At 41.6% G+C, this 17,303-nt stretch overlaps 2 protein-coding genes across 3 annotated transcripts in view; both read left to right on the forward strand.

The window, feature by feature from the left end:
* LOC140338909 (uncharacterized) overlaps nt 1-17,303 on the forward strand; it is a 77,238-nt gene that overhangs the window by 6,508 nt on the left and 53,427 nt on the right. The window contains exons 4-5 of the mRNA XM_072423226.1: nt 4,400-4,603; nt 4,720-4,899. Of these exons, the coding sequence (XP_072279327.1) occupies nt 4,400-4,603; nt 4,720-4,899 (384 nt within the window). The remainder of the gene's footprint in view (nt 1-4,399; nt 4,604-4,719; nt 4,900-17,303) is intronic.
* LOC140338971 (uncharacterized) lies at nt 5,005-16,055 on the forward strand. 2 transcript variants are annotated; one of them, XM_072423377.1, is made up of 5 exons: nt 5,005-5,056; nt 5,153-5,297; nt 6,619-8,589; nt 11,201-11,224; nt 13,826-16,055. In XM_072423377.1, the coding sequence occupies exons 3-5, from the start codon at nt 6,675-6,677 to the stop codon at nt 14,452-14,454; spliced, it is 2,568 nt and encodes an 855-aa protein (XP_072279478.1). In that variant the 5' UTR covers nt 5,005-5,056; nt 5,153-5,297; nt 6,619-6,674; the 3' UTR covers nt 14,455-16,055. The 2 variants fall into 2 exon arrangements, with proteins under 2 accessions (XP_072279478.1, XP_072279477.1); XM_072423376.1 differs by lacking the exons at nt 11,201-11,224; nt 13,826-16,055 and having other exon boundaries at nt 6,619-10,122.

Raw genomic sequence — 17,303 nt, forward strand, 5'->3', positions numbered from 1 at the left:
ATAAAGGACACACACGCAGGATCGGATATCTGGAGCTGTCTTATAAACGGGTGAGTGTCTTATTTTAATTATTTTTTTAAAAATCGGGGGTGGCTTACTTAATGGGGATGTCCTAAAATCGGGGAAACATGGTAGGTCTTCTCCAGAGCCTCTAGTGGTCTGGATGTTGTGCTGCTGGTTACTGCCAGGTTGGGGTCCTTGGGCACACTAGGGTGGGCAGAATGATGCACGGTACCAAGTCACTAGGCAAGAGAATAGTTAAGGAAGGCCGGGGTCGAGGAAGGTAGCAAGCAAGAGAGGTCGGTACACCAACAGGTGTACAGGAACTTGGTCAGCAGAGCTAGGGGGCTCCGCACTAGTGGAGACACATTGCACGAACGCTGAGTGCTATTTTTGAGCCAGCTAATAGCCAGAGATGATTAAGAGGCTATTTCCTGATTGGCCAGCGGGATGGGCCAAACTGATAAAAACATTGGGGAGAGCATGCACCCCCAGGCACAGTACTGCCCGCATGCACAGGAGAAAGGTGCCTGCGCTTTAGGGAGGAAGAGGTAAGTGTGACAACCAGTATAGAAATGTCCTATGGTTAGGTACTAAATGATCAATGAGAATATCGAGGAGGTGTTTTGATCTACTCAATTTTGGAAAAAATCTATTAACCGACCCTTTAGAGAAACCTCTTCTCTTACGTATCTCGTTCCTAACCGAGGGGTTGGCCACTTTGTGATAGAACCAGGAAATACCACACCCAAATCACTTACCTCCACCTGGAATGTATGACATTAAAAAAGAGTTTGTTGGATCTCCATCTCCTGGGACGTATATTGAGTGGTGACACCCAGAACTAACATGGAACAGTAACATGGTGTTCCGAGTTGCTGTGGCAAAGGTCACGTGACACATGGCATATAAGACGGTTTTATCTGCTGTTCCTTATCTATGGTATACAGTCATTTGTTTTTTGCTACAGTAAATAAACTTTTGTATTCTCGACCTTTTAAACTCTTCTGTCTCCTATTATACTGACAAGCTTCTACAAACACGATCTAGATAACAAAGTTGAATAGGGCCATTTAATACCATCATTCCAATAATCACATGGAATCATCCAGCTTTCCTCACCACTTACCTGACACTGTATAGATGTTATTATACTGAAAGCAGCAATCATTGTAAAGCAGTGGTGAGCTGCCACACCCAATCTGAATTTACTATTAATAGATAAACCTTTCAGATAGTCAGTCCTTTGAGGCCTAGATGCCATCTAATATATGAAGTACCGTATTTTCCGGCGTATAAGACGACTTTTTAACCCCGAAAAATCTGTGCCGGGGGTCGTCTTATACGCCGGGTACTTACCAATCCCCTGAACGGGGAGAAGATCCGAGCTCGGGTTAGCAAGAGTCAGCCGGCAGAGAGCTCCGGAGAACGCTGTGAGCCATGCGGTATAGATTTATATGCATGTTAAAGAATATTGTGATTTACAAATCAGCCACTAGGTGGAGCTGTGAGACTACTTTACATAGAAGGGTAGACAATTCTATTATTTAAAGTAAAAATTTTCTGTTACTGTTTTTTTTTTAAGTGCAACAAACTCTATATTTTAACTGGAAAAGCTGGGGGTCGTCTTATACGCCTGAAAATACGGTATATATCAATGTTCCTGAAATAACAGCTCGCCAATATCGAGACAGGAAGGAACAGGCTTTCTCATTGGTTAATAATACTTTCTAAATCTCCAGTGGAAAATATTCATTATTTCCTGTCCCAGATATAAAAGCCATCAAAAGATTGAAAATTCAAGATAAAAAAATTAGGAAGCTGACCAAATCTGGCCAATTACATTACTCAGAATTCCTTGCACTATTCCCACAACCAGGTGAATCTTCTATTAGGTGTAGTGCAGCTAGGTAATATCAGCAGAGTTATTGTGATTGATATCTATTTTATTAATATACCCCCTCTATTCATTACTCGGGGAGGTAGCAGACATCACCCCCATTATTATTAAGGAGGCTTCCAAATTCTACCAGAAAACACCAACATAATTGGGGCTTATTCCCTCCCTTTTACAAAATATCCCCAATGTTGAATGCCATGTGGCCTGGAATGGTAAAAGAATGGGGGGACAAACATGCTTAGTGTTCACTCTTTAATGGCAACCCAAGAATAATATTGATCAGCAAAAATGACTGTGACCTCAAACGACAAAATAAAAGCCAAAAACACCCCCCCCCAATAAAAAAAAGTTGATTAAAAAGCTAGCAATCAGTTTCCTAACTGACCCTAATTTCCCCAGTGCAGGTTGTGTTAGCTTTGTTCAGCAATAGCTTTCAGTACACTAAATCCCCCCATCCATAGGCAGAGATCTGGTACAAAGACCCCGTTATTGGCCATGGTAAGCTTGATGACCACAGTTCATTGGTACGGAAGGGCATCGGGGGTCCTTTTAATTTAGGTTCTGGAATAATTCACCTAAATTCGGGTAATACCAAACCTTGAACACGCATGATTGGCCTAATCTCGAACCTCATCCATTTTTGAGCATCCTGTAAATGAGCTGCTCACACCTCAATCAGTCTGTAGCGTAATATGTTGGCACTGTATGCGTTTGTTTTCTGCAGTCAGGGATATTATTATTGAAGTGATACAAGATGCATCCAATGTATAACCAAGACAAAAATAATGTTACAAAGCATGGTAGCTCAGTGGTTAGCACTCTAGCCTTTAACGTACTAGGTCCCAGGTTCAAATCTTGGCCCTGGAGGACATCTGCATGGAGTTTGCAGGTTCTCCCGTGTTTGTGTGGGTTTCCTCCGGGTATTCGGTTTTCCTCTCACATTCCAAAAAAACAAGCAGTTGGGTTAATTAGATTCCCCCCAAAATTGTCCTTAGACCTGAAGTGATGAAAATCTATGTAGGCTGCTGCAGTCCTCATATTCTCCACAAGGTGGTGCCCTAATTTTTGTCAGGGTCAGACAGGAAGTGATGTCAGATGAGACAGGAAGTGATGTCACATATAAATAGGAAGTTGCCGGAGAACTGTGAGTTGATAGGAAGTAAGAGAAGACATTGTTGGAACTGGCAGCAGAGGAGGTAAAAAGATTTTGTTTTATTTACACCCAGTAACCCTCCTATTATGTTTATCAAGTGTTGCAAATTATTACCAACAGATCCTAATACACATGTATATTTGGAGGTTTATAGTTGGGAGACAGATATGACACAAATATAGAGCCACGGGTTTGGCAGGGTACATGTCGGGTACATGGAGTCCAGAAATAATCAGAGCCGGATCTGACATAATAGTAAATAGAGCCTCCAAGACCCCCACCACCACATTATGTATATTTACCCTGCTCATTCCAAAAAGCATCAGCTATCCACTTTTCATGGTGTTTTTAGACTCCGTCTCCATGAAAGTTGGCAATGGAAAAGCACTCTAAAAACATTCCAGAGGACCAGAAAAAAACACTGGAGAAGACCTCCATGGAGGATGACTTTTTACTGACGTGTAAATGCTTTCATGTCCAAAGTATGGGCACAGATTCACTTTACCCAAAATATCTTAATATCTGGGCACCATAAGCCGTCATGACTGCCATATAGGACCTCTGTGTGGTGTCACTTTCTCTTCCCTCTTGTATTGTGCTATGGAGGGGTATGAATGTCTAACGTCTTCGACTGAACCAGCAACCTTCCACACACATGACTAAAAACTCAACAGAAGTTCTAATTCTCCTTTGCTTAAACCAAAAGTAATGCTTTTTGTGGTTTGGTTTTGATTCTGTTTTCTCTAGGTTACCTTCACAAATATGATATATTGAGCAGTTCCACAGATGAACATCAGTGATTCCAATACAAGACAAATAATTATCACTTATCCATCTTTGTAGATCACATGACCAAATCAATGATGATGGATAAAGATCACATAACTGACAGGATATTAGACCTTACTTTGGAGATCATCTACCTGCTGTGTGGGGAGGTAAGGAGGATGCCGGGAGGGTCAACATGAAGGATTCTGGGAATATTACACATGCCTGTATCACCTTAAGAATGCAGAGATGACATGACCTGATATGGGGCAAAGTCTGAGTGTGCTCCAGCATGAGTTTATTAGGAATTCATATTCTTTATTATGTCCCTCAATAGGGTTACATAGTATTGAGGAAGACATCTGGTGAGCCTGTGACCTCCAGTAACCATCAGAGAGAGATTGCTGGATATGTTGGTGTCCCGTCATCCCTTTCCCTGTCCCCTGGAAACAACAATGGAGAGATTCTAGAAGTCACCCAGAAGATGACTGAGCTGCTGACGAGAGAGGTGAGCAGGGAATTCTGGGAGATTATTATGGGAAGTGTCTGGATGGTGACTGTATCATTGTGTGTGTCAGGTTCCTATAAGGTGTCAGGATGTCACTGTCTATTTCTCCATGGAGGAGTGGGAGTATTTAGAAGGACACAAGGACCTCTACAAGGATGGTATGATGGAGAATCAGCAGATTTTCAATTATGTCAAAGAAGCAAACAACATTCTTCGCTTTGATGAGATGATATTGAAACACACTTTGGAGATTGTCTACCTCCTGACCGGAGAGGTGAGAAGGGTTCTGGGAGGTCACATGACTTCACATTTCTCCCCATTTATAAAACACAGACTTGGCCAGAGAGGTGGAGAAGATGCTTATATTATATGTATTGCTGTGTCACACAGGTCTGTGTAGTAGTTATGAAGACATCTGCTGAGGATAATACAAACCACCAATTCACAGAACTGGGAGAAGGACGAAGTCCCATCAATGTCCCTCCACTTCCTATCTTAACAGTGAAGAAAAACTGCAAGAAAAAGATCCTAGAAGTCACCCAGAAGATGATTGATCTACTGACAGGAGAGGTGAGCAGTGCCCGGAATTTTGAAACATGATTATGGGATGTGTCTGGAGGGTGACTGTATCATTGTGTGTGTCAGGTTCCTATAAGGTGTCAGGATGTCTCCTCTGTATTCCAGGCAGTTTACTCCAAAAGATCACGACTATGCAAAACATGATCAGGTAGAAACCTCATCTAAAACAATAGTTGATTATATTATCATGTGTATAATTATTTTACATGTTATTATTATTATTTTTTGTTTATTTTATAAATAGGATGAACACCTCATTTATCATGAAATTATAATTAAAAAAGAAATTAAAGAAGAGAATGAGGGGTCTGACTTATTGCAGGATGCTGAGCTTTCTTCACAACAGAATTATCCCTACAATAAAGATCAGCCATCCCTAATATCATCAGGTAAGAGGAGACCTGGTCCCCTACCTTAACCCCTCTGGGGGTATGATTAAAGAGGATTTTAAAATGCAAAAGTGGTACATTTTAAAATCCTCTTAATTTAAATTTCCCACCCGGTCCTGTCTACCTGTCTCCATGGTCCTGCCCTCCAGGCACGCACTCGCGAGCAGATTCTCGGCCGGCATCTGCTTCCCCTAGCCTCGCGTCCTCAACGTTCACACACTGGGGACGCAGATGCTAGCATCGGCAGGAGAAGAAAACGCAGAGATCGCTGGAGGACACTGTGGGCACTGCGGGCACTGCGGGCACTGCTGGAGGACGCCGCTGGAACTGGGAACAAGGTTGGAGTTTTAACCTCCCTGGTGATGTTCCACCCCGAGTGCGGCTCGGGGTAAACGCTTTTTGCATAGAAAATCTACCACGAGCCACACTCGGGAATACCGCCAAGGAGGTTAAGCATGGGGGGTCTGGTATGTCGAGGTGTGAAGAGGGAGCTCATTCTCCTCCAATTTCTTGGACCAGCTAGGCTCATATTGGCATGGTATGGACAGGAGGTGGGAACACATGCTCACTGCCCCCTTTTCTTGACCATCCAAATTCCATGTTTGGAAAAGGATCTGGTATTCATTTTAGGGTGGTCCTCAAGCTTTATTTTAAATAAAAAGCAATACAAAAACAGCATATTCAGAATTTTCAGAGGGGACTGTACACCATATGAATGGTCCATCTCCATTCCTCAATATAACATCATGTCCCCAATAAATGAGGAGGAGATACCATACACTATATGAAAGGTCCATCTCCATTCCTCGATATAACGTCATGTCCCCAACAAATGAGGAGGAGATACTGTACACCATATGAAAGGTCCATCTCCATTCCTCAATATAATGTCATGTCCCCAATAAATGAGGAGGAGACCCTCTATACCATATGAAAGGTCCATTTCCATTTACTGTCCCAGTGTGATTTGGGTGTCTCGTTTATCTAAGCGGTCAAAACCCAGTGGTCGACTAGACAATTTTGGTGGTCCATGTCTCCCGGACGGATTGTAGGATCAAGGCGGTGGGCGGGATGTGGCTCTGGACCTGGTGGGTTGCGGCCCCCTTTGAGTGACACAGGACTCCACGCGCGGTCCGGAGTCCGTGGGTCCGAAAAGGTTGGCGACCACTGCTTTATCTGGTGTGTATTTATATTTTGGTGTTCTGGTTGCTCCCAATTTCATGTCAGAGCTCTGAGTGTTGGGTGTCAGACAACATATGTGACTCCTGAATATAAGACATGAAGAATACTGGTAACATTCATTTATAAATTGTCTCCACAGATGGACTCTATGTCTGGAATACTTCAGAGGATGATGACATCACACAATGTTCCCCAATGTATAATTTGGGATCATCAATTGATGGCTGTAACTTTATTGACTCCTCCAACCAATCACAGAGTTCAGAGGTTCATCCCGGTTCTCACAGTTCAGATACTTTACCAAATCCCGACCAATCCTCTGTACGACGTAAGCGAGCTCACACAGACCAGAATTCGTTGTCCTGCTTGGTGTGCGGGATTTGTTTTAAGATGAAATCAGAACTTCTTCTGCATCTCAGATTTCACACTAATGGGTCATTCACATGTCCAGATTGTGGGAAACTTTTCACTGAGAAAGGAGCCCTTGTTATACACCAGAAAACTCATATGGTTGAATGTCAATTTACGTGTTTAGAGTGTGGGAAAAATTTTACAGAGAAAAGTGAACTTCTTACACACCAGAGAACTCACAAGAGTGAAAATCCTTATTCATGTGCAGAGTGCGGAAAAAGTTTCACTCGTAAAAGAAATCTTCATATACATCAAAGAATTCACACAGGCGAGAGGCCCTTTTCATGTACAGAGTGTGGGAAACGTTTCAGCGAGAAAGGAAGTCTTCTCAGGCACCTAAGGATACATACGGGTCAGCGGCCCTATTCATGCCCAGAGTGTGGGAAATATTTCAGTAAAAAAGGAGAGCTCCTTAGCCATCACAGAATTCACACAGGTGAACGTCCTTTTTCTTGCTCCGAGTGTGGGAAAAGTTTTACTCAGAAAGGAGGTCTTCAGAGACACCAGAGAAGTCATACAGGTGAACGTCCCTATTCATGTGTACAGTGCGGGAAATCTTTTACACAAAAAATAAATCTTCTCAGGCACCAGAAAAGTCACACAGGTGAACGTCCTTATTCCTGTTCAGAGTGCGGGAAATGTTTTATTCGCAAAGGACAGCTTCTTATTCACCAGCGAATTCACACAGGTGAGCGTCCGTTTTCCTGTTCAGACTGCGGAAAAAGTTTCACTCAGAAAGGAGAGTTTCTTAGACACCAGCAAGTTCACACAAAACGCCCTTTTTTATGTTCAGAGTGCGGGAAATCTTTCAGTGAGATTAATGCACTTCTTACTCATCAGAGAATTCACATGGGTGAACATCCTTTTTCATGTTTGGAGTGTGGAAAATGTTATTTTCAGAAATCGGACCTTCTTGTACACCAGAGAGTTCACACTGGTGAACGGCCTTATTCATGCTCAGAGTGTGGGAGGAGTTTCACTCAGAGAGGAAGTCTTTTGAGGCACCAGGGAAGTCACACAGGTGAACGGCCCTTCTCATGTTTAGAATGTGGGAAATTCTTCACTAAGAAAGAAGGCCTCCTCAGACATCAGAGAAGTCACACCGGTGAATATCCTTTCTCATGTTCAGAGTGTGGGAAAAGTTTCACCCAGAAAGGCAACCTTCTTACACACCAGAGAATTCACACAGGTGAACGTCCTTATTCATGTTCTGAATGTGGGAAACGTTTCTCCCGTAAAGAAAAACTTCTTTCCCACCATAGAATTCACACTGGTGATAATCTTTTTCCATGCCCACTTTGTGGGAAAACTTTCACCGAGAGGTTTGCACTTCTAAGACATCAGAAAAGTCACACGGGTGAGCGTCCTTTCGCGTGTGCAGAGTGCGGAAAATGTTACACGCGGAAAGCAGAACTGCTTATCCATCAGAGGAGTCACACGGGTGAACGTCCTTTTTCATGTCCAGATTGCGGGAAGTGCTTTCGCCGGAAAAAAGAACTTATTAGGCACCAGAGGATTCACACGGGGGAATGTCCTTATACGTGTCCGGAGTGTGGGAAAAATTTTACTCAGAATGGAGACCTTTTAAGGCACCAGAAAATCCATACCGAAGAACGTCCTTATTCTTGTTCAGAGTGCGGAAAAAATTTCTCTGTGAAAGGAGCACTCGTTAAACATCAGAGAATTCACACCGGGGAACGTCCCTTTACATGTCAAGGGTGTGGGAAAAGGTTTACTAATAAAGGAAACTTGATTAGACATCAGAAAACCCATCATGGCACCACTACTACTGTGCTGGAGGACTGTTCTTAAAGGGATACATGCCTGTAAATGTGACACATTGACTAGAGGGAAAAGGGGGAGGATCGGTTGGGTGGGCCATTATTTGGAAAGGTTATATCTGCCCGTTACAGTTCCCGGCCCTCACATCTTCATTACCAATGTCTACCCAAGTACGGAGGCCCAGAAACACAGGAGCAGGGGCTTCAATACCTTAATGGATTGTGACCCTTTCAGATAAGTTGCTCCTTAATGAATACAGACCGGCCGCATTCTCTTCCCCGAGGTTGACCCACCTGGTCTTGTACCCGCCTTCAACTATAACCTGTTCAGACTTTCTTCACAAAATATCCCCAACTGGGCCTTCAGTTGACCACCAGTCCCACATTTATTCCTTGGGGTAGCTAACTTCCACTCATAAGTCGTACATAGGAATCAATGTGAAGCATCGAACAAGGGCAATTTGTGTGACAAAACATGACCCCAAAGGGGCACCTAAGTGGGGTTGAATATGAACATGAAACATGGTGGACTTCAATCATGGAAAGCCCTACCTATATTGAAGGACAATGGTGTGGCCCCGATTCTATTCATGTTTAAATGACACCAGGAACTGTTATCAAGTCTATTTCTGGAGACCATGGCCTCCAATTTTGGTGAGTGGATCATTCTTCTAGTGATGGGCGGTCCGTTGCTGCCATGTAGGCCCATAAACCCAGGAGCAGAGGTGTCGCTACCTTTAAGAATGGTTACCCTTGAGCCAATTTTGTTCCTTATGAAATGCAAACCACTGCCACCTCCTCACTGAATCCAAGCCACCTGGCCTCAAAATTTCTTCCCAACAATGTCCACATAGGTTCATTGTACATTTTTAGGAGTCTATATAATCAAATCATAATAGACTTTTACCAGAAGACCCTTTGGGTTGGTTGCTCTTGGTTATTGGTGTTCGTCTTTTAGTTCTGCTATATTAGTTGAGTTGGCTTGTCATTGGTTCAAGCTATGGTGTATTCTTCGGACTGTACATACAATTAGGAGGTGGAAAGTTGGCCCAGAACCCTCCAGTAGAAGGCCTCCTTACCATAAAGCATGGTAACTTTTCCGACAAGCTGACCCTAAATATGTGCGGACCACTCCTACCCCTCCGGCCTTCAACCTTCATCTTCAACTTGTTAGGAAACTCAAAGACTCCCTTATCAATCTGTCCTCATGGGATTGTTGTAAACCTTCAGGAGCTCATCGTGCCCAATCAGAATCAACCTTTCCTTGAAGATACTTTGGATTGGTTGCTCTTTGGTAATACTTTGATGCCCATTGTCACTGGGTAAAGTGATGAAAATTGTTAATAATATGGATGCATTTTGATATTTGAACTTGTTTATATGACATAAGTTATCTTGTTTGTTGTATTTTGTGTTATTCCTTTTTGGTGAAGTAAAGAAATCTACAACAATCCTGACTACTTTCTTCATAATATTGGTGACGTGTAGAGTCCCGAAGGCTCCAAATGTGTCACCTGATATTTTACGTATACATGTATCCACATCCACAAGACAGAAGACCTCTGGGGTTACTGGTAACTACTTAATGCAAGTTCAAAATTGGGTTTCTACACTTGTCATGTGACACATTGGGGTATTTAACATTGGAACGTGTTGGGGACTTCAAGTGAAGACTTTATCTTCTAATCAGAAGACTGACCAGAGCTGAGGGACAGGTAAGCACATTAGGTTGAAGGTGGTGCACGTAGTTTGGATAAAGTTTTATTTACCAACCCACAATGGTATACCATAGACATATATCAGGCGTATAACGGAACACTGGATACCATACTCATACGGCCATCTTCATGTTCCCACCTGGTTGTATGGCGGATCATCTGGAGAACTATGCACAGCTATAAAGTCTTCTCGTATTATCCAAAGCCCTGCTTACTCCAAAGCCCCCTATCCTTCACTCCAGAAAGTTTTTTTTACCCCTTTCCCACTCTATAGGTGACCTGTCTTTAGGAACTTGAAGGATCTTTGGATCTCCACCTTTTTCTACGCAATAAACACATTTCTGGAACCCCCTCTCTACACATACCAACCACCCAAAATAAACTCCAAGCATCCTAAAAAGATTAGAAACCTGCATACATATCTACAGCACCAACCAGGCACCAGTAATGGTATCACAAATGGTACAAAATCCAGGGTGCTTTTAGTTGCAGAGTCTCCAATATAAGGAATGCTTCTTAATGTGTTCCCTACAGGACAAATGCTTTGAGACAGAAAGGTGCTAAATCTCCAAGATTGTAAGCTCTTCGGGGCAGGGTCCTTTCCTCCTGTGTCACGGTCTATATTCATCTGTCATTTGCAACCCATATTTATTTGTACAGTGCTGCTTAATATGTTAACGATATATAAATCCTGTTTACTAATAATTATTAATAATTATAATAATAAAGTTCATTGCAGGCTGCAGTGTCTCTGTTCTCCACTAGGTGGAGATCTAAGGTACAAAGGAGAAGTGATATTAGGAACATACAGGAAATGATGTCAGGTTCACCGGACGTGACGTCAAATTCAACCGCGAAGTGAATTGGGAGGAAGTTTGAGAGCAGACATTGCTGCAACTTTTAGAAGAGGAAGTAATAATGTGTTTGTGTAATATTTAGACTCAGTAATCTCTGTCATATCCATCCTTATCCTCTATCTACCCTGTGCTGACAAACATATGTACAAGATGCAATAACATGAGCTAGTTTGGGAACTTCACTCTTCTTTTATCTCCCATTTGGTCTTTCAAATATACAAATGAATGTGGATGTTGTTGTTGTTGTTGTTGTGATGTTTTACTATATATTAAAAAAAAAAAAAAAACTGCCATGAAACTTTACTGCTTGTTTTCATTGTTTATCTGTTAAATTATTCCAAAAGACTACTGAGCTGGTACCATCAATATTCTGAACACCACTGACGTCTATAGGGGTGAACATTGGTAGTTGTGTCATTTCTAGGGAATAAAGCATAATAAAAATGACAATACCAAAAGTGAAATGTAAGTACCTGCATAAGGAAAACTAATTCAGCCACCCGAATGGGTTTTTAGGATACGTTTATGGGTATAGGTAGACTTGAAGATGCCATGCTTCTGCATTTCAGGTTCCCGTTCATTAGAGCTCAAAGACCCCTCATGACCATGTAAGACCTCCGTAGATGTGTCCTGCTGCGGAGCTCGGTGTTATTGTATTATCCGGGTCTATGTCAGGCTGGAGTGGTGGTGTGTTATGTTGTCATCATTGTGTTGTTGGGGAAATTAGAGGAAACTACACCTACAAGGAATTGCATTTCTATATTACCCTTCTAATCATATAAAATGCAAATTTTCCCATCCTTTTATGTACCACAATGTTTATTGGACATATAGATGTCCTCCCATGTCATTTAGCTATTCTCCAGACACAGAACAAACAACCAGAAGTTTTGGCCCATTTACGTCAATGAAGTTCAGATTCTGGTCATTCAAAATCCAGAGGTTTTGGGCCACCATAAAAGGAGGAGCACGGTGCTGCCATCCCAGAATGCTGCAGATAATTAACGGTTTCTTATCTTACAGAGAGAAAAATCCTATGAAGACCACATGGCCTCATCTATGAAGATGGACATAAATGAAAATCATAAGGACGATCGAATATTACGTCTCACCCTGGAGATCATCTACCTGCTGACCGGAGAGGTGGGGAGGATGCCGGGGGAGTCGACGTGCAAACCTGGAAGAGTATTCTGGGAGGAACGGGCACATGATTTATTTTACCAGCAGAAATGTACCTCCAGGATGTGCTACTAATGCACTAAAAGATCTCTCTCTTTCAGCTTCCATTGTGCAGTTGTGATGAAAGTGACCCAGCTGATTACAGACAATTTGGACAAAGTCTGTGATCTGTAGTCTGATCTCCCCCGGGTAGTGCTTTAGGTGTTTCCAATGCCTTTTCTTGTGGGTAGTTGTTGCACACATTCTTCCTAAATCTAGATATTTTTAGGTAGCTCTCCCAATCTCATCTCATGTAGGTCAACTTGAAAAACTTAAGATCATAATTGTGGAGATGGATAACAGACAGGCCATTTTTATTCCAGAGTAAAAGGGCTTTTCATTTGATCTCAATAGAACTATAAAGTTCCATTAAATGAACTATAATTTTACCAAACTTTTGGCAAAACATATCACACTGTAGGTGATAATCTTTCACACTTCTCATGTCTTCTCTACGTAGATTTACACAGTGGTGAAAAAGACATCCAGTAGACGCCAAAGTGGGTCAAGGGGACGACAAGCAGCTCAGAATTGCCTCACCGTCCCTCCATCAGTGTCCCCAACTCTTAAGGGAAACAGTGATAAAATTCTGGTAGTCATCAACCAGATCATTGAGCTGCTGACGGGAGAGGTGAGTGGTGCGGGGAATTCTGGGAGATTATTATGGGATGTGTCTGGATGGTGACTGTATCATTGTGTGTGTCAGGTTCCTATAAGGTGTCAGGATGTCACTGTCTATTTCTCCATGGAGGAGACTGTACACCATATGAAAGGTCCATCTCCATTCCTCAATATAACATCCAACAAATGAAATGTGTGGGCAGAGTTTGGTTCATCTCCAATCCTTACGAGTAGGAAATGATCAGTGGACAGTCACTGTAGAGTTGGCTTGGTAAATTGTTCGGGTTATCCAGTTGAGCTCATTTCAGTGTCTTAGCTTTGCATAGTCCCAACTAGAGGAACATACTCCATATGTCTGACTACATTGTTACTGCTTAATTTATTGTTTGTAAACATTTGCTTCTTTACACATAAATGCTATGTTTGGAATTTCTCTTCAGGACATTTGATTGTATCTCCAGAATATAATGACGTCACACAATATCCTCCAGGAGTAAATCCCAGTACTCACTATCCACATCATAGACCTCCACATTTGGAGACATCTAATCCTGGTGAATCTTCTGACCATTCACTTGCTTTTGCTCCAGATCTCCATCTAAGATCTCAGAGGTCAACAGATCTATGTAATCCTAAGAAGAATTCTATAAACCACGAAGCAGATCACACGGGAGAAAATTCATTGTCATTGAAGTGTAACGAATCTGTTAGGAGGAAATCAAAACCATCAGTCCACTTAGGAGGTCCTGCCAATGTAACCAATTCATGTTCAGAGTGTGGAAAATCTTTCGGTAAGAAAAAGGATCTTCTGGCACATCACAGAATTCACACAGGTGAACGTCCTTTTTCATGTTCAGAGTGTTTTAAATGTTTCTTCAACAAACATAGCCTTGTTATACACCAGAGAATTCACACAGGTGAGCGTCCTTATGTTTGTTCAGAGTGTGGGAAAAGTTTCAAGGAGAGCTCAAAACTTGGTATTCATTATAGAATTCATACAGGTGAGCGTCCTTATTTATGTGCAGAGTGTGGGAAAAGTTTCAAACGAAACACAGAACTTCTCAGACACCAAAAAACTCACACAGGTGACAATCCTTTTTCCTGCTCAGAGTGTGGTAAAAAATTCCGTGTTAGAGAAAATCTTCTTTTTCACCAAAAAATTCACACAGGAGAGCGTCCTTTTTCATGTTCGGAGTGTGGGAAAAGTTTCAGTCGCAAAACTAACCTTGTCAGACATCACAGAATTCACACAGGGGAAAGTCCTTTTAAATGTTCAGACTGCGGTAAATGTTTCACTCGGAAACTCAACCTCCAGAGACACTATAAAAAGCATACTGGTGATGGAAGTTCTTTTTCATGTTCAGTGTGAGGGAGAAGTTTTTTACGTAAATATAATCTAAGTAAGCACCACACCGCCATGCCTGCTGATGTTGTTAAACGTTGAATGGTTAAAAAAGTTGAAGTGAATAGGTGGTAGGTCGTCTTTCCTTGGTGGTGGTGCAAATCGGCCATACCATTTTTTTTCAGATGATCTATACCGGCTGTATCGGTACTGCACTTTGACTTCAGATTTTGTTTAAAGTAGTTTGACACAGGACGTGCTTTGTAGAAATTTATGGTCTGAGAAGGGCGATTGTTTTTTGTATTAGTTGAAAGATGAGCCCACACTGTCTTTACGTTATAATTTTTTTGCCCTTCCAAGACGTTGCAGGGTTCATCAGTTTTTTACTATACATTGAACAAAAGCATGTATGGATTCTATGAACTCCAACGAGAGAACAATAACGTTTACTCACACATATCGGTGAATGAGTCTTTGTCATATAAGTAGTCGTTTGCTGTTGGCTTACTACCTGACACATTGAGATATGTGACAAGTTATTGGGGTTCTGAATGATGAGGTCATGTAAGAGTTATTTTTATGACAGGTACGATCTACCAGTTCCAGGTGGAACCAGGTGGGGTATCCTCTTTTCCAAGGAAGAAGATAGACTTCCCTCCAGTCTTGTGCAAGCTCAGAAACACAGAAGCAGGGGTCTCACTTTGTTGAAAAGATTACCTTCTCTCCGTATATAAGAACTAGAAACAACAAAGTAAATCAAGTTACCTCTGGGTACATCCAACCCCAAAAGGTAGCATGGCCAAGCAATGGAGCAACTTGCCAAATCTTGACTGGAATAAGAGGTAGCTACCTCAATGTCAGTTGGAATCGTGAAGTCCATGAAAGCATTTGGGAGGTAACATCCATTCGTGAAAGTGTGTTTCTAAGAAGGCCTAGCTTTTCAGTTTCAGTACGTTTTTTTTTCTTCAGGATTTTCAAGAATAAACAAAACAATATTTAAAAAAAACTTATAAAAATAAACATTAAAAAGAAAACTAAGCCCCTCAAGACTCCCTTCCCCAAGTGTGTCCTCCACACTAGCATCATCAGATACATAAACTGTCCGGAGATCTTACAGGTATAACAGTTTCAATTGCAAAGTATTATTATTGGAATGCAGAAGATAATGCTAGATCTCGCTCAAACCTAACCATAGTGTTGAATCTTACTGTCTTCATTGTTTTCATTACACAAAAATCACAACGTTTTTTGCTTTACTTGTGACATTGTCGTGGTCGAGGACCACCAAGCTTTTGCTAACACCACCTTTGCTGCCGTCAAAAGGAAGATTGATCATTTAAAAGGTGATGAAGAAGTGCCTCTGCTGTTTTTTTTGTTTTTTTTGTTGGAAACGCACAGCCCATTATAGTATAAACTAGTTGATAGATACCTATCCAGTAATGTCTTATCCTGGAACAGTCCCATCAAATGTGCAATACAGTACCTTTTGGGGAACAACCTGGAAACATCAGATACAAGAGATGGCAATTTGTGCAAACGATAAGGTACCATATACCAACCCATAGGAAATGTATGATTTGATTCCGTTGCTGAAGCATTTGCACGACGATGTGCCGTTGTTTCCCAAATTTGTACACAGTCTTCTTGTTCTAAATGAATGTTTAAATTTACTTTCCATTTGGTATCTTTAATTAAAGATTGTTGTTTGGCTATTAAACAGACATAGATAATTGGGATGAGCTTTTTAGCACATGGTTCTTTCAAACAGAGCTTTTAACAAAACAAAACAGACATATTAACTGGGTTGGGCACCATACTGGCATTCGTTTTAGCGTAATGATTGATTTGGAGATACCAAAAATACACTGAATTATGGAAAAGTGTTGTCATACTTACCTGTAAACTCCTCCTGACAGCATGTACAAATGAGTAATCTCCCCCCTTGCTCTCCACAGGACCACATTGCCAGAGCAATAAGTAACCTCCCTCTCCTATACAGGTGTTCTGTAACAAGCTCACAACAGGATAAGTAAGGGAAACATGCTGTCAGGAGGAGTTTACACGAAAGGCAAATTACAGGTAAGTATGACAACAATTTTCCATATTCCTGGCACTCCTGACAGCATGTACAAATAGGACGTAGCAAGCAATAACAAAGGGAAGGAAAAAAAAAACAACTAAAACCACTACGAAACAAAGTTAATCTTTAGAAAGAGCCAATTGTCAAAGTGAAGCTCCAACCTATAAATCTAAACGAATGTTGGAAGACTTCCAGCTGGTTATTTACAGATCACTTCAGCAGATACTTCTGTAATGAAGTCTATAAGATTGCCCCTTCCCTAGTTGAATGTCTTTTGACTTCCTGCAACAGAATCAAGCTCTAATTATGTAAGCATACCACATGTTATTAACAACCCTAGGGTGCAAAATCAGTCACAGATACTGCTGTGCTCCAAAAAGGACTGCTAGAGAGGCTGACTAGAACATCCACACCTATAAAGTCATTGTTCGCTGTGGGTAAATGGAGAAAATCTTCCTTATTCTCATGAGAACCTTCAGAAAATGTGTTTCCATGCTGAGGAATTACTTCTATTACTTCTAAATCTTTGCCTATGAAATGTCTGCTTCTCTTCTTTGTACCCTAATTTTCCTGAGGGTAGGGGGTACAAAACTGAAAATATAGGTGCAAGTGTCGGGCACATTCTCCCCCTACAATCTCATTACTACGGCATCATTAGAACATAAAACACTCTGCCCATTACAATGGCCTCCCTGCCCTGTTACACATTCCTGTCCACTTATCTAACATTCTGAACTTCAATTGGGGAATGGGGAGGTGTAAGAAACCAAAAATATAGGTACAAGTGGGGAACATC

Source organism: Pyxicephalus adspersus, chromosome 10 (assembly GCF_032062135.1).
Source record: "Pyxicephalus adspersus chromosome 10, UCB_Pads_2.0, whole genome shotgun sequence".
NCBI lineage: Eukaryota > Metazoa > Chordata > Amphibia > Anura > Pyxicephalidae > Pyxicephalus > Pyxicephalus adspersus.

Excerpts from the sequence above, each read along its gene's own strand:
- LOC140338971 (XM_072423377.1), top strand. The coding sequence starts at position 6,675 with ATGTATAATTTGGGATCATCAATTGATGGCTGTAACTTTATTGACTCC. Across the intron at positions 8,590-11,200 it reads GAGAATTCACACCGGGGAAC|GAAATGATGTCAGGTTCACC; the intron begins GTCCCTTTACAT and ends AGGAACATACAG. Across the intron at positions 11,225-13,825 it reads TGATGTCAGGTTCACCGGAC|GAGGTCCTGCCAATGTAACC; the intron begins GTGACGTCAAAT and ends CAGTCCACTTAG.